Source organism: Macadamia integrifolia, chromosome 13 (assembly GCF_013358625.1).
Source record: "Macadamia integrifolia cultivar HAES 741 chromosome 13, SCU_Mint_v3, whole genome shotgun sequence".
In the NCBI taxonomy this organism is placed as follows: Eukaryota; Viridiplantae; Streptophyta; class Magnoliopsida; order Proteales; family Proteaceae; genus Macadamia; species Macadamia integrifolia.
In genome coordinates, this window is record NC_056569.1 from 29019019 (window position 1) to 29039000 (window position 19982).

At 39.5% G+C, this 19982-nt stretch overlaps 2 protein-coding genes across 2 annotated transcripts in view; both read right to left on the bottom strand.

Annotated features, from left to right (window-relative positions):
- The window catches only part of LOC122059928, a 10620-nt gene extending 6540 nt beyond the window's left edge, over positions 1 to 4080 (bottom strand). Inside the window, exon 1 of the mRNA XM_042623006.1 lies at positions 3762 to 4080. Coding sequence (XP_042478940.1) covers positions 3762 to 3966 — 205 coding nt within the window. The 5' untranslated portion in view covers positions 3967 to 4080. The remainder of the gene's footprint in view (positions 1 to 3761) is intronic.
- Positions 4081 to 11784: 7704 nt separating this feature from the next.
- Positions 11785 to 19982, bottom strand: part of LOC122059542 (CCR4-NOT transcription complex subunit 9-like) — a 44611-nt gene continuing 36413 nt past the window's right edge. Inside the window, exon 9 of the mRNA XM_042622381.1 lies at positions 11785 to 12166. Coding sequence (XP_042478315.1) covers positions 12044 to 12166 — 123 coding nt within the window. The 3' untranslated portion in view covers positions 11785 to 12043. The remainder of the gene's footprint in view (positions 12167 to 19982) is intronic.

Below are 19982 nucleotides of genomic sequence, written 5' to 3' on the forward strand. Positions count from 1 at the left end.
AAAAAAAAAAAAAAAAAAAAAAAAAAAGGAGGGGAAAGCAAAGCAAAAGATGACAAAGTTAACTTAATTTGACATACAGAATCACACACAAAAATAAAAGTTAGCCCAAAAACATTTGCTTAGATTGGACTCAAAACAGAAACTCGGGAGAATTTTATTATAATCTCATTAGGAGATCCGATCAGTGCAATAACCTGGTTGAGGTCTCTTCTTCTAGGGAGACCTTGAACAACCCGAAAGCTGACCTAATCTGATGATCAGATCTATCCCAGGCGAGGTATCAATTCAGACAGAAAATAGGCTCTAAAACAGAGCGTCAGCAAAGTATATCAGTGCCTCCTTAGATATAAATCAACACGAACAGAATACTAAGAATAACAGTAGATTAACAAAAGATGACTTAACTCAAATCAAGGAACCAAACACAATCAGAAATATTGATTTATAAAGAATTTAAAACATAGCTTACTTGCAGGGAAAACAGAGTATAAGAAAGGATAGATGGCTAATGGCTTCCCACCAAGAACTGGACTAGAATCTCACTGTTCCCACAGATCTCCCACCCTATACTGATGAATCACACATCACTCCAATGAAGAAGACAATAAATTCTTATTGATCAAATCATGAAGAGCCAATGGCTCTTGCAACTTATTTATAGCAAATTAAAATTTGACTAGGAAAGTAAAAGCCTAATTGCTAATAGCAACATAACTCAAATAGGAAACATAATGCAACAAGGAAACAGCTCACACACAGGTGAGAGAGTTTAAAACTAATTAGACAACCTAAAATAAAATACTAACTAAAAGACTAGCTGATATTAAGCCACAAGCTAGCTGGACTAAGCCTTATCGAGCTGGGAGCATGTAAGATACTCCCTTCCTGCATCATCGGTGCAATGGTAAGGTTGCTCCATTGCAGCCTAGTGGCTTGTACATGGTACAAACCTTTTCCAAAATAATTAAGACTTTGTGCTGTGTAAGGGGCTTTCTCTGCCCTCATGTGTACATTGTTTGTTATGCTGCAGGTACTAAAAAAATGACATTTTATTGACTGAAAATATATATATATATATATAACCTATAATGCTCCAACATGGACAAGTTTTCAGAAGATGGAAATCCTTATCAGTGTTCTTTTCATATTGAAGGTCTGTACTACATCAATGACAGATTGGCCTGAACCTATAAAATCCACTGACAACAAAGCTGACAATATAGTCACTCATTGGCTTCAGGAGACAATTGAAAACAACAACTACTTGCTGCCAAATGAAAATACCGTCTAAAGAAATTTGAGAGGAAGAGGAGGGGGAAGAAGATTGACTGAACATTGACATTTCAAGCTAGTCATCCATCTTTCTCGAATCAGTAACGCCCATATGTTTCCTTCAGCATCCTGTAGCTCCTATCAATGATTATATTGCAAAAAGAAGTAATTTCCATCCCCCATTTCATGAAGCACTGAGGCCATTCTTCAGTTTGCCCAAGAAAATCACCACTCGTGATACAATGGATCCCAAATTTGGTGTAAGCTTGCCAGAAAAATCACACCCTGTAATAAGGTAGTTAAAGATACTGTGTTCAATTTGCAGGGAACGTAAGCTTCTGCACCTATTAAGGGCTGCCTAAGAGTATCCATTCAAGTGAAACAGCTCAAAAGTAGAAAGCAACCCCAGAAAGGATAAGAGGCCACAGAAAAAAAATTCCAGGACCAAAGTAGCTTTTATGACAAAGTGGGGGGCACTTAGAACTCTCTTTCTCACACCAAAAGAGCTTATCTAGAAACTATGCAGGGATTGAAAATCTCCTCCGAATGGACAAGAAACTAATAACAGGGCCAACACTTTAGGTTGTGTTTGGTTGTATATTTCGTTGGAGAGTCTTTCCAGTGAAACACGGTTCTCTGTTTTTTAAACCGTTTGGTTGTTTTAGAAGGTGTTTCTACTTAAACATACTAATTCCTGTGAAACACCTATTTAAGCTAAATTGTTGTTCCCATAAGAATTAGGGTAAATAGCAAAACTCACTTTTGACACACATATTTCTAGCCCTCATATAAATAGTTGTTGTTAAATAGTCATTCAGGAGAATTACCTTTATCGGGACAAACTTTATTCCTCTCATCGACGCTGAAGACCGCCATGGCCAGACCTCAACACCGACCACGACCAGACCTCCTTCCTCTCCCCATGGCTTCACTATTCTTTGGATTTAGAGCTCTAGTTTCGGCTTTCTGAGTATTGGATCTCCTCATCTTCTCAATCTCACCCGCAGGTTTTCTAATCGATATTTTTATTTTTAGGGTTTCTGTGTTTTTAGGATCTAAGAGGTATTTTCGGTGGACACAGGACCAGGGACTTCATTTTGGAAGGGAGAGGAAGATATGAAGTTAGGGTTTCGCATTTCGTTTCTGGATTAGCAAAACCCATTGTTCCCTCCATTCGCTCCAACGGTTCTGGATTAGCAAAACCCATCGTGTTTCTGGGTTTCGTGTTTCTGGAACCTGATCCAACCTCCCTAATCCAGAATTTTCTCCAAGCGGATTTCCTCTATGGACCCTACATACAACCATAATTTAAGAATCCAGAAAAGATAAAGGGTCCCAGACCCTCCTGTCAAAGTCTCACACCATTGTCTCTTCCCATTTCAAGAGGATGTGGTTCCTTAGAATAATCTTCTCAAACTTCTGATACTGTTCCCCCACACACCCCCCCCCCAACAAATTTTCTTTTTCTTCTCGATAAGAATTTTTTAAATATAAGAAGAAGAAAAAAATTCCTAAACAAGTATAACAAAAAATTATAGCTGGTTTTAGCTCATATATATTTAAAAACTGTAAGAATGTCTTAGCATATAGGATTTTCCAGGGTAGGTTTTTTGACACTTAATTTAAATTAGCCTTTCACAATTAGAAACTTAATATAGAATGTTACATAAGCAGATAATTAATAGTTATAATTTTCAGACAAATAATAATCATTATCATAGTTGGGAAACTTCAAGAACCAGGAGGATGGTCTTCAACTGTCAAACTGAGTTGGTTCCCTAGTTTCATAATCAATATAAAATGTAAATACCTGCAACATTAAAAAAATTGTCACTTTACCGTCTCAATAAATATTCTATTTCCAATCCTAGGCCAGTAGAACCTGAACACTTAATAGCCCTCACAAAATCGGCCACAGTTCCTTGAACGGTATACCAAGGAGATAAATAGAACCGAATTGATTCCACCTCTCCCATCCCAACCCCTCTTTCCAAAAGAAAGTCAGACGAATGCATCAATATTTAGTAAAAGATGTACCCAATTCCACCCTGGGGTGTTTCCCTTCCTCCAATTCAGTGTATAAAAGAGAAAATCTTGACTAAAGACTGTCATTGACTAGTAACGATCATTCTGTGAGTGTAGAATCGTTATGTCAAAATGTTTGTTGCAGAGTGGGTTAAATTCTGAAAGATCCGTCAAATAGCGTAAAGTCCTAGATCCATATTTCCACCATTTTTATGGTACTAGATTTAAGGGCTCAAAATAACTGTAATCACGAAATCTTCTAACATGCTCACAGAAGAATTGCATTTGAGATTAATTGGAGCAATTCAACGAAGGATCTAAACGGATTTGGAGCGTTGGAAGAAGAAGAAGAAGAAGATTGTAAAACAAAACAAACAGGGTAGATCTCTGATTATTATTATCATCACCATTAAGTGAAAGTAAGGGGATCAAAGGATGGATGGAAGGAAGAACGAGTTGGTTACCTTCGGGAATGGAAAGAAGAGGATGAGAAGTGCAATCGCAGACGCAGGGAGGGCAAGAGGAAGCGCCACTAACAGCGGCCAAGCCCTCGCTTAAGTGCCAGTAAAGTGGAGGACCCAATATGTAACCAGCCAAGCACAGTGCGATCACTGTTACCGTCCCCTTCAGCACACCGGGGCTGCATAACCTACCCTGATGCACTGCCATCTCTCTCGATCCAGAGCTCGATCACTCTCACCGTTCTTCCGCTCTCTTGGAAAGAGCAGCAAGTGGAAGTGAGGAAGAAGAACAGAGACTTTCCCTGAATTCCGGTTACGTGTGTAACCGACAGCCTATGCGAGTAGTACGGTACTAATGGTCTAATGTTGTGCATTTTGAACCGAACCGAACCCGGTTTTATCGTAAGTGAATCGAACCGTCCGAACTAAATAATAGACGGTTATATAACGGTTATATAAAGAGCGACCATGATCCTCCTCCCCTTTCTGTCATCATGTCTTACGAAGATTTGAAAGATTTGACTTTTGAGTTAGTTTATGGATTTTGACCGAGGAAGAGTATTCAGAAATCTGTATGTAAAAGAAATATATATATAAAATTATTTTGGAAATGGTTGATGATTGTTTTAAACGATCAAGTTTCCATAACATTTTTTCAATGGTTGATGTTTTTATTTTTGACTATTATATCGATGTTTTAAATTCACAATGTTTGATCAAATATAATTCCTCTCAAGGCATCTTTGCATCGTAGATCATAAAGCACGGCACAGCAGCTTGACATGTGGCTTCTAGAGATTGTGTGGTCTAGTGGCCTTAAGCCTCAGAGAGCTGAATACATCAGCGATGCACATGATCCCTTCTACGGAGAGAACCGATCCTCTTCTAGAATGATGAAATAGATATGAGTTTTTTTGAAAACAAAATAGGGTTCTCTACAAAATTTTAATTCAAGCCGATTTCATATGGTCAAGAAAGCGGAAGGGAAAGGAATCAGAATCTATAGTTTTAAAGGGATTTCTACAGCATTTTCTCACTTTCCCATGGGAACAATGTTCCAGCCAAGTCAGCATAGAGCAAAGAGGATAGAGCTGGGGGAGGGGTGGAATCAAAGATGCGTTACAGAGGAGTCATCCTTGTTTTGTTACCTACAGAACATGACATGTGAACAATAAGGAGATCAACGGTCAAGATTGGGTGAGGATTATTACATTCGGTGCGTTGGTCTTAAAGTTATCCATGTGTCGCGTTTTACAAGTACCAAAACAAGGAAAAACAGGGATGAGAAAAACAGAGGATTATTTTTCGGAATCAAAACACACAATAGACAACTGCTGAGAAACAGCAACAAAAGCCAACAGGTCAGCCACAGTGTTGCCTTCACGAAGAGAATGCTGGAAATGTTCTGGAAGTGGACAGCAAGTCGTTGATAGTCATGTATAATAGGTGCAATGTGCCACGAGTAGAAGATTAATGACTAGTAGATTATCGCTTTCAATGACGATGGAGAGAATGATTGTACTGTGATGCATAGATTAAAGCCTGTCGAACCGCTAAGGCTTCAGCTACCAAAGCGAAAGAGGTACCGATGTCGCTGCAAAATCCACCAATCCAAGTTGCTGAAGAATTTCTGCAGACCCCACCGAAGCCAGTAGGAGAACCATCAACATTAATTTTCGAAACATCTACAGGTGGTGGATGCCAGCGAATAGTCCGAGTTGCAGGAGGTTGGAAGGAAGATGATGGTGGAAGACAAGCATAGGCGACATTGATCGCGCACCGAACAATTGATCGAATGTTAAACTGAACTTTAATGAACACCCAGCCCCAATAGTTTCCCCTGATATCCCAAAGTACACTGCAAATGACAGCCACCTTAATGTTGGAATCGCGGCAACGCAATGAGCGGAGACAAGAAACCTAGAGACGATCCAATAAAAATGTGAAGGACTGCTGGAAGAGCGATGGGGGAAGAAGATTCCAATCCTAACGAGCGAGGGGGCAATGTAAGAAAAGGTGTGATGGGGACTAAGAAGCAGAGGAACAAAGTTGACATAGGGATCAAGGTGAAAGCCGCGCGGGATGAGAAGGTCAGGGGGAGTGAGTTTTTGAAGAATTTTCCAAATGAGAATTTGGACCTTCAGAGGAGTAGGTAGATGCCAAACCTTTAACCAGGAAAAGGGGGACGGAGATGGAAAAGGAGGAGCAAGCATAGAAAGCCTGTAAGCAAAAAGCTACTGAAAATAGTCCAGAAGCATTAGATGTCCACACAATCCGGTATGGGATTGTGAAGATAGGGATGGGGATGGAGAGAATACGAAGCGCAATATCAGAAGACCACCATAGAAAGATTAGATCTCTGCGCCAAGATCGGGAATGGGGTTCGATTAGTTGAGAAACGGTATGAGGAGCCTGAGGAGGGATGGGAAATGGGGTTGTAGGAGGAGGGATGTCTGTGATCCAGAAGTCAGACCATGGATTAATCGAACAACCTACCCCAACCTGAAAGAACAAACCTTTTCGCATGACATCTCTTGCAGCACAAATAGACTTCCATCACCAGGAAGCAGTGGTGGGACATTCAAGAAGGATGTATTGGGAAAGTATTTTTGTTTTATGAGTGAACTCGAAGAGATGACGGGGAAAGAAGTTCCCAGCATTTTTTGGCGAGTAAAGCCAAATTCATGATCACGAATTGTTTGACATTAAGTCCACCCGAACGCTTTGGTTGTCAAATGGCAATGGTAAGGGACCTGCTTGGTGGTTTCCAGAAGAAATCCTTGCAAATGGTGCCAAGAGATTTGTGGACAGAAGATGGAAGTTTGAAACAAAACATTGTATAAAGAGGCATGGCTGAAAGTGTAGAATTGATGAGGACCAACTTGCCCACGGGACTAACAGGGAAAATAATCCTCTATTTTTCTCATCCCTATTTTTTCTTGTTTTGTTACTTGCAGAACACAACACGTGGACAATTTTAAAACTAACGCATCAGATGTAATAATCATCACCCAACCTTGACCGTTGATCTTAAAATTGTCCACGTGTCGTGTTCTGCAAGTAGCAAAACAAGGAAAAACTAATAAAGGAGATTCCAAGATATTTGTCTATGGAAGTGGTAGGAATAATGTGGAAAAACTCACGGAGCTCTCTCTTTGTAGCGGAATCCACACAAGGGCTAAATTGGGCTCTGGTCTTGGCAAGATTGATCAATTGACCGGATTGCTTGTAATATTCATCCAGAATTGATTGTAGAGCTCTAGCTTCCACCATGCAAGCCTTGCCAAGGAAGATGAGATCGTCCGCGAAAGCCATATAAGAGATCTGATCACCCCCTCTATAGAGTTGAATCCCTAGTATTATCTTATCTTGTAGAGCAAAAGCCAATTTGATAGAGAGGACCTCAACATAAAGGACAAAAAGCTACGATGAAAGCGGATCCCCCTGGTGAAGACCTCTGGTTGGCTTCAAAAAAGGTAGGGAATTTCCATTCACAAGAATGCTTAGCTGAGTCATCTCCACACAGAACATGACTCGTTGGTCCCACAAACTGTCAAAACCATAACTGAGTAGGGCACTCAATGTGATTGTAGGCTTTATTCATATCTATTTTGAGGGAGACGTGCTCGTGTTTACCCCGCCTTGTAGCCTTGATCTTGTGTAACAGCTCATTATAGAGAAGGACATTATCAAGACCCTATATAGCTTGTGATTGAATGAGGCAATGTGGTTTTGTATGGGACGCAGACGATCCGCAATAATGCGGGATATGATTTTATAAGCGAATTTACATAAATTAATCAGCCTAAAATCCGATACAGTGGTGGGAGAAGTCACCTTTGGGATCAAGAAAATGAATGCGTGATTCAACTGAAGGCTAAACGTCCCAGTTGGAAAGAAATCTTTCACAAAAGTGGAGACGTTGCTCTGGTTTCACTTTTTTGTTCTTTTTTTTTTTTTTTTTTTTTCTTCGTAATTTCCTTCAAAGAAACAAAACTTTAGTCATTCAAAGTAGGGTTACAATTACATTTCTTGGACTAGATTTTTGGTCAGCCATCCGAGGCCAAAGCACTAGCTGGATGTAAGGGTGCCAACTGATCGGTTTGGATGGGTCTCAGTTTGGTTTCATCGGTTTTAGTGTCAGAATAAGCCAGCCCAAAATATGATCCATTAAGGGACACTGGTTTCAATTTAGTTTCAGTTCAGTATCAGGTTATTTTGATTTCCTTTTATCGGTGTGCTATTGAGTTCAGCTTTGGTTTCTTGTTGAGGACCATTTACATAGACTAAAGCCCAAAGTCTCAATTCTGAGCACTTCTTTCATTTATTCTCGTTATCAACAACAGAGAGAGTGACCACAACGATGTAGGGCTTTCTTGTGTTGGAATGATGGAAATGGGACGCCTCCATGATTGTTTTGTCACGTGAGTTTACTTTGGTATTCTTCAAAAGTGAGGGCATGTATTAAAAATAGGGATGAAATTGAACTCAATCAAGGATTGGCATAAAGTTGTTATAATCAAGGATGGCATAGATGTTATTGCAGATCAAACCATTTTTAAAAAATTTGATTTTAGAAGTAATATGGGCAACCCCCATGGAGAGGCCTTGTGTGTAGTTTGAGAAACATAATGATTGAGTATGGTTTTCCAGTAGTTTTAAAACTTAGAGTTTGTCTTCAATGAAAAAAAAAAAAATCTCAATTGAAAAATAACACGAAGCTATTTAGATAGGTTGATGTCGGTATTATTTGGTTCGATCCAATGTTGGGTTATTTCGCTTCGAGATTACACTATCTCAATTCGAAACATGATCTGATAGGCCATATCGATTTGAGGTTGCACTATTCCATTGCGACACATGTAATTATAGGCAGCAAGTATTTTCTTGGTGGCAGGAAAATATTTTCATATGGTTGAATGGAATTGTGACTTCGTCCCAAAGACGCAAAGGGAACACACTCTGAAGTCCGTGAGATTCTTTCCCCGTAGACAATAAAGAGAAAGGCATTAAGTCTGAGAACTGGAAATCCCCTAAGAAGCCCAGAAGCTACCAATGAAGAAACATTGGCCAAGCATCCTCTAGGACCACGACACATCGGAGGACAATTCTTAATTACATTGTCAACCTTCTGAACCCTTTGGCAAACTCGTCATGAACTTGTGACCAACATGTTATAATAGTACAACTTAACCATTGTGCCATCAGCTCGCCCACAAAGATTACAATAAATTCTCTTATTAGATTTTTTATTATTTTTGTCTTTTACTTTCCTTTCCTTCCTTGTCCTAACAAATAGGTACGAAATTAATGTATTTTAATACATTTATATTTCCCACGATTTCAAGGATGATTCTTTTCCATTTTTTTAATAAAGTAATATTATTTAAAGGGAGGTTAGGTATACCATCGACTTCTTTATAGCTAGCGGCTCAACCAATGGGAGGGGCATATGAGACTTTTCTCAAGTAGAAGAGAGATAGGCACAAATTTGGGTATATCTCTAACATACCTAGCCTTGTCCCTTATCTAAATGGGAGAATCGTTTATGTCCGGGTGTATAGGGGTTGCGCCCAGACATTAAAGCGGGCAAAATGATTGCCTCACCCCTGATGAAAGATGGAAATGTCTACCCAATTGATGCTTTCAAGTGCGATCCCATTGACCCCCACACTAGTGTAGTCCTTGCACTCCCCGACAAAAAACATTCTCCCGAAGGCTCTCTTTGGTAACTTTTTTTTTTTTTTAATCAAAAACTAAAAACAGATGGGTAACTACTAGACAAATTCATTCAATAACACCCCAACCCCAAGTGTAGCAAGATTCAATCCCAAAACCTTGGCTAAAAAAGCCAAGGCCCCTTACTACTTACAATGCTGACACCTTCAATTTAAAGCGTGACGGAGTATGGAGAGGCAGCACTCCAATCTTACGATCTACATATAATGGCAAATAACTAAAGAAGATGAGAAAGTGAACGCTTATCAAGAAAAAAAAAAAAGAGAAAGTGAAGGGTTGAATCTACTGCCCCACTATGCTAATCTTGAAGTGTAATATCCAAAATTACATAGATATTCTCATGATTTTATTTTATTTAATTTCTTGTAATATATTGTTAGTTTCATAAGGGTATTTTGGTATTATATATATCATTTATAAGACTAAACTTAAATGAATAAGCTAATATCTAGCCAGTATGAAATTGAAATATTTGTATCCCCATCTAATTAGCTTTGGAAACGATTCAAAAAGTTTCCAATTTCCATATTTTTGAATATGGATACCTAAATGATACAAAAATTAATCAAACACAAAATTTCGACTATTTACTTACATCACAGCTGCACCCATCTCTATAACACAATGCAATAATATCAATATTTTGTGGATGATATTATTTTATTGGATGACACAAAAACATGGTTCAATGCTAAACTGGAGCGTTGGAGAATCTTGTAATAAAAAAATGCTTTAAGATAAGTAGAACAAAGACAGAGTGTGTGACATTTTATTTTAGTCACACTACGCTAGATAACGACATTGTAATTATTGAAGGAAGAGAAATACCGCAAAGTAACTATTTTTAGATATTTGGGATCTATTATAAATAAAGAAGGTGATATGGAGGTTGGTGTATCATATAGAATTAAAGTGGGGGTGTACGAAATGGAGAGTTGCGCCTATGGTTTTGTGTGATTGACATGTCCCTGTAAAATTTAAAGGAAGGTTCTTTAAGACAATCATGCGCCCAACTTTGATGTATGGGGCAGAATGTAGAAGCAACATATAGATAAGCTATGCACAACGGAGATGATGTTAAGATAGATGTGTGAGAAAATTCGGAAAGATAAGGAATGAACATATTAGAGAAATTTTGGGAGTTGCCTCAATTCATGATAAGTTCAGAAAAGTCGTTTGAAATGGTATGATCAGATTCAGTGGAGGCCATCAAATGCAGTAATGAGGAGTAATCTGATCTAATCTAGATAAAAGATTTAAAAGACCTAGTGGCAAGCCAAAAATAAATATAGAAGAACTAGTGAAGAAAGACATGCATAGACTAGGCCTTGAATATAAGAGAGTAGAGGACTAGGTATGTAAGTAGCGAACCATCTTGTTGTGTCCTACTTCGTTACAATTTTTTGATCATCTATTTCCTTTCACTTTTATTTTTCCTTTTCTTTGTCTTGCTTAGATCCATATAGCCAACCCCATTAAGTTGGAAAAAAGGCTTTGTTGTCCAACATCAACATTTCAGGGTTGTATTGAATAGCAATTTACAAACAAAAGGGTGGCAAAATGGTTCGATGGGCACATCCCCTACGCCACATGAAGGCATCATGATCCTCCAACGCCTCAACATGCCCAACACACATCCGACGGCTGGACAAACCTAGGCATACATGCCCGGGTCTTCTCAACTGTCCGATGCACATTGAGGCACTGACGCAATAAAGAAAGAGAAGCTGGATGACCTCGAAGGCTCCAACTGAACCACAAGCCTTGCCCATGATGGAGAAGGATAAAAGTCTTACACTTGCCCCAAAGGGTGTAGGGGCCCTATGTCCTTGCCCCATAGAGTAGGCAAAGATCAACCCCTTATTGATGCCCATTTGCGCCCCCCATTGATCCCCACACTGGTGCAAGGCCTACACGACCAAGTAACGTTCTTCTCTCTTTTGAATGAAGAATCACTAGTCGACAGAACAAGAACTGTTCGTGAAGGTATTTCAGACACTTCACACATAATGAGCGTAGTAATTATTCCACTTACGTATCAATTGCTCCAAACCACTGGCTCCCTTGGCTGATTGGCAGACCAATGATTTTTCGCTGCATCACCAAGTTTCTCATGACCTTGGTGAGAATATCAGGCCCCCTAACCCATATCCTCCCCGTTTCACTAGGCAGGTAAGCCCATGTTATCTTTAACCTCCCCATAGAGCAAATAAGGTAGAGAATATTCACCCTTCCCTCCAAAAGTAAGGAGGATATAAGGGTCGCTAATAGCAACGTTGGCCAGCTCTTTTAGAAACTTTGTTAAGAATTCCATAACCAAGTCAATGAATCAATTTCACCTTTGTGAAACATCTAATATGTAACATGACAATGATATATAATCAAGGTAAATAAGGATTCCTAAGCTAATCTTAATTAAAACAAATGCTTAAGCTAATCTTAATTAAAACAAATGTGTATTGACACTTCGATAAGGATATATCATGATCCTTCCTATGGCGCTTCATTGCCGCAATTCGGCCGGCCAGACGCAGAAGAAAATTTAGTTAGACAACACTGCTACCAAGCATATGCTCAATTCCTCCCACAGATTGAAGGGCAGCAGCCCTGCCTCCTGCTGCTACATTATGCACCAACTGTTGCAACCAACGCTTGGTTGTTAGATCATCCTGGAAAAAACAAAAATGGAAATAAGAACATCTATTAGTTTCAATAACAAAAATGGTAACAAGACCCAGGGTAAACAAGAACACATATTAGCGTCAATAACAAAAAAGGTAACAAGCCCCAGGATACAAAGAAGTCTAGTGGTCAAAGTGGAAAAGTATTCCAACGCTCTTGACACACAAAAACTCGAACATGCACACGCACTATAAAGAATTCTCATCCATGGAAGCAGGAAACAGCTGAACTTCAACGACTGGAGGAAGTAATTCTTGATCATCCATAGACAATCAAGAGTATTTGACCAAGTTCACTGTGTTCTTTTTTCTGTGTATAGTAGTGCTGAAATAATAGCTCCAGGCATTAATTCATTTGGGGGGGTCGGGGTCGAAACTATGTCCTACTCAACAAGGCCTCAACTGAACTATTCCCCCCCCCCCAAAGGGCTGGTAAATACCCCCAACTGAATGGTGTGCGGAAAAAAAAAACAGCTTGTTTCCAAGTGAAAACAAAGCATCATGTTGTCCAACAAACCCCACTAATCTTTTGCGAACACAATTCTTGATGAAATTGGAACGAAAAGAAATTTGACAGAACTACCGCGGCTCCTGCTACTGCTATCACCAATTATCAATCAATAGTCTTGCCTATATCCTCTCCAATGTGGGGGGGGGGGGGGGGGGGTCAGCCAAAATTTCTTGACGAAGAAACCCAAATATTTCCAGAAAGGCTGACCGACAATTTCGGACCAACATGATTGATTAACACCTCCCCCTACCCCCACCCAAAATCACCATCTTTGACATAAAAAGAAACCATACCAGAACGATCTTTCTCAAATCCTACGTTGGAAAACCAAAATTCTGCGAAACAAATCAAACCTTAATAGCTTAAGAATGCAAGCAGAAATGAAAAGATTCAACATTTTTTTAAAGATTGGAGGTACTTCATAGACTTGTCATGGCTGGACCCATTAGAAGTCTTCCAATTTAAATGCCTGAGTTTCTGATTCATGTCCAATCAGTCATCAACCATATGCATAACACCACAATTCTTGGGATCCGGTCATCAACATCACTTCTGAAATCAGAAGACTTCTCTTAGCCGATGCAATGTGAGAGGGTTATTGCAAGAACACTGATTGGGTATCAATCTGATGTCACATGAGAGAGTTATGGCAAGAACACTGATAGGGCATCAATTTGTAGAGGGAATTATCTTAACGTGCGACTCATAGAAAAAGTCTAAATTGAGTACCATCATATAAACTTTATATGAAGGTCTCTCCTCTCTGTCTCCTTTTTTTTAAATCCCCCCACCCGAGATAATTTTAACAAGTAATGACAACTGCCACAACTACTCCTGATCTTAAGCGTATCCATAGATAAAACCAGCTCTAGTTAGTCTGGATAAGCTCCAAACTATTCCAGAACCTCATTCAGTGTTCAAATCTCCCTAGCCAAAATGTGGGCTTTCATATTCCCCTTCTATGAACGTAGTTCAAACTTAAATGGGAAAATTTCTATCACTCCTCTATACTTACCCTACATTTACTCAACTTTCACATCTGATTCTTCCCCCAAAAAAGTAAGCTCCTACCTCTCCTTCTCCCTTGAAATTTTAAAATACATAGATTGCCCTTCATTTTCACACCATTCAATTGTCTCCCCCCCCCCCTTATTTAATTTAATTACTTTTATTAACAAAAGTGGGACCCACATTTACTTTTCCTCCTCCTTCCTCCTCCGTAGAACACAGCGAACATCCCTGCCGCTGCACCCCTCACCTGCCCACAGTTGCAACCCGTCACCTTGGCTAACGGCTGCGACCCCCTCACCTTTCCCTTCCATCCTAGTCCCCACCGCCCCGCCCTGCTTCCCTGCCCTCACCTTTCGCCCCCCACCTCCTGTGTTCAATTCTATTCCCCACCGTAATAAAAATAAAAAATAAAAAAAAGTTGGGATAAGCAATGATCTTCCAAAGATAAACTGACAATGATCGAAAAAACCCAAGAACCCAGTTTCTAATGTGTACAAGACAATTTTGCTTCTTTCTTTTTTCTTTTTTTTTTTCTTTTTTCATTTTTTTTTTTCTTTTTTTCTTTTTTTTTTTTTGGGTTGTGGTTGGTGGGGGGGGGGGAGACAGGAGGTAATCCACATTTGGTTTGGAAGAATTTGTGACCAAACTGCAAAATAATGGGAGCTTGAAGTGTACAGTATGGAAACAACAAAGATTATTGGGGAACCGAACTGCATGTGGTGTTGTCCACTGCTTAAAGGGAGGGCCATAATTTAATCTTTTAAAATTGTAGAAAATTGAATGAAGGGAAATAACGGATCTGTTTAAACTTTTAACAAAAACCATTTAATATTCTTTCTGACATTCAAAGATGGCAGGGGCTACGAGGGAGGACAGGGAAGCAGGGGTGGGGCGGGGGCAATGGGCACTAGGATGGAGGGGACAGGTGAGGGTTGCAGCAGTGGGGAAGGCGAGGGTGTGCAACGGCAGGGATGTTTGCTGCTTTCCATGGAGAATGAAGGAGGAGGAGAAGTAAATGCGGGACCCACTTCTGTTAATAAAACTAATTGAATAAAAAAAAAAGGGTAAACAATTGAATCGTGTCAAAATGAAGGGCTATCTAGGTATTTTAAAATATCAGGGGAGAAGGAGAGGTAGGAGTATACTTTTTCAGGGGGAATCGGATGTGAGAGTTTTGAGTAAATTAGGGTAAGTATAGGGGAGTGATAGAAATTTTCCAAACTTAAATTTATACACTCAAGAGTTTCAAGTCCAACAGAAGAGGGATATTGTTCCATCTTAACTACCAAAGACAGAAAAAAAAAAAAAAAAAAAAAAAAAGGAGAGAGGGATTGTTTCCTAGGGAAATAACTATAGATATTATCTTTCATCCAGTGACCATCAGAAGCACATACGTTTCAAATTTCAATCCAGAGACCTAGTGATGCAATCAGGGGTTCCAACACCTGGTTCCGATTGCTTATGGGCCCACCCGATCAACAGAACACCAAATCCTGAAGGGGAATGGTAATTTTTTAATATTTTGAACAGTAAAGGACCCTTTTAAAGCAAAAAACAGAACCCGGAGTGAAAGATAAGTAATTTTGGATGGGATGATCTATTTGCAAAAAACTTGAACTGGAGGGGCTATCTGTAATAACAGAAAATATATAAGCACAGTTTACCAGAAGAGACATGATTTATATGTTCTGGTAATTATTTCCAGAACTGCAGAATTTCAACTCAACTTGCTTGCAATCGAGCCAGCACACACAAGACAAATCGAACCAGTCTGGAACTTTGAATTCACTATCTCAACCAACGTAAATCTTAAATCCACTCACGAATCATGATAAGTCAAAAGAGAAAACACTATCTGCAGAATAAATTTCTGGAAAGCAGACCTGGTGGAAGAACAAGAATCAGCTGTGTTTGAAGATCTGGTTCTTCTCACAGTAACTGTGTTTTGGCCCCAAATACACTACCAGAATTGCCCCTTTGTTTGAACACACCACCCATTTTTAGGACCAAAGGTTCAGGAATGAGGGAGATTAAACTCCTCTCCCTCTGTCCAGTCTACCACTCAAAACAGGGTATAACCAGTAAATACAGAAAATTTCAAACGACTGAGGAAGTATACAGGAAGGAGAAATCAAATAAACAGAAGAAAAGAATTTGGAACAAGGAGAAAGAAGGGGAATAAAGGTAAGGGTGTGGAATGACTGTACCTAAACCAAGAGAGAGAGATCAGATGAGGTGAGAGCGGGTTGCATACCACAGATCTTGGCAGCCAATGATAAAACAACTTCATTCAATACCATCAGTCCTCTCGGTAACAGGTTACATATAGAAGGAGAAAATAAGAATATAAAACAAAAAATAACTCCTACAGTAAGATAGGGAAGAGTTCATCCTAAACTAAAACTCTTCAACAGAATTCAAAAAGGTGCTGAACTCTTACTAGAGATTCCCAACTGTAAAAGCACTAATAAATAAAAAAGAAAAAAAGGGGCAATTACCATCAATCCCCTACCTTCAACTTTTTTTTCTCATACTCTCCTGCTTTTGAACTTTTAGATCTTCTAACCTGCTCTTTTTAAATGCCTAGATTACCCCCCGCCCCCATTTTTCTCCTTCTTCTTCTTCTTCTGCGAACACCGCTGAAGGTAATTCCGCACTACCCTCCAGTGTGAAGGAACCCAACAATCACACAAAAAAATTTGGCTGCTGCCCAGGTTACAGCCAAGTAGCTGTGACCATGCTGGCTCCCTTGCTAACGTACAACGTCTCTGAGGCCCTCAGGTGATGAGACTGTACCATGCTGTTTAGGTCTATGCGGTTCTGATAATAGAGAGACCCATTGTGTTCAAGCCAAGAAACTCCGCTGCTATGATGACACTCGTAGACGAGCGCAGCAAGTTGTTTTCTGTGTCTCCTCCAGGGTTCATCTCTGAGGTCTCGAAATCATAAGCTATGATGGCAGCTGGGTTTTTGTAGGGGAAGCCATTGATGAATATGGTGGCCTCCTACTGGCCTGTTGGACAGGTATCAATCAGCAGCGCCTGTAATCCTATTCTGCCACCACAGTGTGTCCCGATCGAGCAGGAGCTAGACGAATGGACATGAAAATGGAGAGCACGAGGAATGCAGCACCAGCACGATACGAGTTGAAACAGCACTAGTTGTTGTTGGGATAGAGAAGGGGTGGGGAGAGCGATTCCAGCACCAATTACGGTGGGGAAATCAGCAATGGAGGTTTCAACCATGAGAAGGTGGTGTGATGATGGTATGGTGAGATGTGATATAGTGATGATGGGATGGTGATGATGGTATGGGGATAACGCGTGTGATGATTGTATGGGGAGATGGGATATAGGGATGATAGGATGATGGTGATGGATATGGAAATATATGGTGTGACAACGGTATAAGGAAACTGGGGCTTCCCAAAATGGGACTTGGGAGTTAGTGGTTTGAATGTGGGGTATATGGTGTCAGTTTAAGTGGGATGGGTTGATGGCTTTTGGTTTAAGTAGAATATCAGTGTTGGCTGTTGGGTTTGGCTACACTTTGGGTGATGGTATGCTGTGCCGTGTGCAGGGGATTGTTGCAGCGGAAGTGGACAGAGGGGCAGGTGCGACAGGAACTTCATTGCAGAAGGTGGTGTAGATAGGGACGTGGTTGCAGCAACGTTGAAATCACAGTCAGGTCTCAAGCTTTGGATCAGCGGCAATATCCGGTTGGAGAAGCAGCAGCGGCAATATGGAGAGGCAATCTTCAGGCTGTGGTGTTCGCAGAAGAAGAAAAAGGAGGGGGAGAGAGAAAATGGAAAGATAATTGAGTTCAGTGAACCGGTTACAGGTGAAAAAGAAGGGTAATCTAGGCATTTAAAAAAAAAGGGGTAGGAGGAGATGTAACAGTTCAAAAGCAAGGGAGTACCAGAAAAAAAGTTAAGGGTAGGGGAGTTTTAGTAAATATAGGCTAAGTGTAGGGGAGTGAGTAATTGTCCCATAAAAAAATAACAACAAAAGATAACCTAAGACTAGACCCAACGTGTGACTGCATCACCTAGATTCCCAGACACATACTCCTTTGATGGTTTAAACCCAATGTCCTTCAGGCCCTATTGCACAGCAACATTACCTCTCTCTAGAATTTCTTATAGTAATTCCAATCTCACCTTATCTCAAAACCTGAAGAAGCCGGTAGCAGTATTAACTTCAAAAAACATTTTCTTCAGAAGGCAAACCATCAGTAACAAGGGAACCTTCAAAGAGATTCTTCTTGTCAATACAAACACATTTCCTAATGGGCTACTAACACATTCAAATACCTCCTAATGGGCTAATAACATGTCAAGTTCTGCATGTCTTCCCAAGGTACATTGAATAAAAATCTCCAGAGACTTGGTTTTTCCAATAAACCATTTGCATTTCTAGCCAACAAAGATATACCTTCTGCAAATACCAATGCCCACAAGTAACTCGAAGTTTACTCATATAAACAACTTTTCATACGAGGAGCACCACTAGTATGCTGTCGGCTAGTGTTCCATTTAATGGTAAGATTTGATATGCTTGTATTCGTCTTAATGATAAGAAGAGTGCAAGTAAAGAAGCTAGTCCAGAAGTGAAAGTTTAGATCAACATCTTGGAACATTGATCTTTAATGGTAAGAGCCTAGAATTGATAGATGTTATGAGGAGAAGAATTAGCATAGACTGTATTCAAGTGCAAGGGTAAAAAAAGCCAAGGAGTCGGACGACTTTAAGCTTTGGTATACCGTATAGGAGGGATAAAGGTAATAGAAGTGGAGCGGGCATAATAATGGATAAAGATCTAAATGATGTGGTGGATGTTAAAAAATTCGGAGATGGAATTATATCCATCAAGCTTATGTTGGAGAAAGAGGCTGCCAAGTAGGATAGGATGGAAGTACTAAGTTACAATTTTATGAACACATGGATGGATTAGTGCAAAGTTTTAGTAAAGGAAAAAAGAATCATAATAAAGGGTGATCTGAATGGACATGTTGGGGAAAACGTAGACGCTATAAAGGTGTAAGGAGGATATGGTTTTGGATAGAGAAATGAGGAGGGGATCTCAGTTTTAGATTTTTTTGTGGTTTATTATCTATCTATTGTAAATACTTACTTTAAAAAGAGAGAGGAGCATTTACTTACCTTCAAAAGTGGGCATCATAGCAGCCAAATAGATTTCTTCTGAACTAGAAGGTCCGATAGATTGTTATATAAGGATTGTAAGGTTAGACCAAGAGAGAGCCAAACCACACAACCTAGATTGATAATCATGGATATGTGTCCGACTACATAAAATCATACGAAATGTGAACTTATTTGCCCTAGGATAGGGTGGTAAAGCTTAAAAGAGATACTTTGAAATCATTTACTGATAAAGTGGACAAACAAGGGAAATGAGACTTTGTTGGAGACACTAATACAATGTGAAACGAGGTGATTACTTGTATTAAAAAGGGTTGTTAAAGATGTCCTAGGAAAATTGAAAGGAAAACGCCATTCCTCTAGCGAGACTTGGTGGTGGGATGATGAGGTTCAAGTAGCAATTAAGATTAAGAAAGTTAGTTTTAAGAAATAGTAAAAGACTAAGGATGTAGAGGATCTACAAAGGTATAAATTTTCCAGAAATGAAGGTAAGAAAATTGTGAGAAAATCAAGCGTGAAGAAATATGAAGATTTTTATAACAATTTAAGCACAAAGGAAGGGAGAAAAGCTATATATAAGATGGCTAAAGTGAGGGACAGGAAGAGCAAATATTTTGACCATGTCAGATGTATTAAAAGTGAAGATGGTAAAGTACTAATAAGGGACGAAGACATTAAAGAGAGATAGAATGTTTATTTATGCAACTCACCAAATGGAGACACTTCGAGTAATAGTGTCCCGGAAGACTGCATTACCCATCAAGGCATAAATATATAAGAAACATTAGTGTGTCTAAAGTACAAGTAACTATAAGGAGAATGATAGTAGGCAAGGCAAAGGCCCAGATGAGGTCCCACTAGAAGTGTGGAAGAGCTTAGAAATCTGTGATATATCTTGGCCAACCAAGATGTTTAATAAGATTATGACCGCAAATTAAATTCCAGATGAATGGAAAAACATCGTGGTTCTGATTTACAAAAATAAAGTTGATATTCATAATTGCAACGACTATAAAAGCATAAAACTAATGAGTTATACTATAAAATTATGGGATAGGGTTCTTGAAACCCACCTGAGAAACAAAAACTAATATTACGGAGAACCAATTTGATTTTATGCC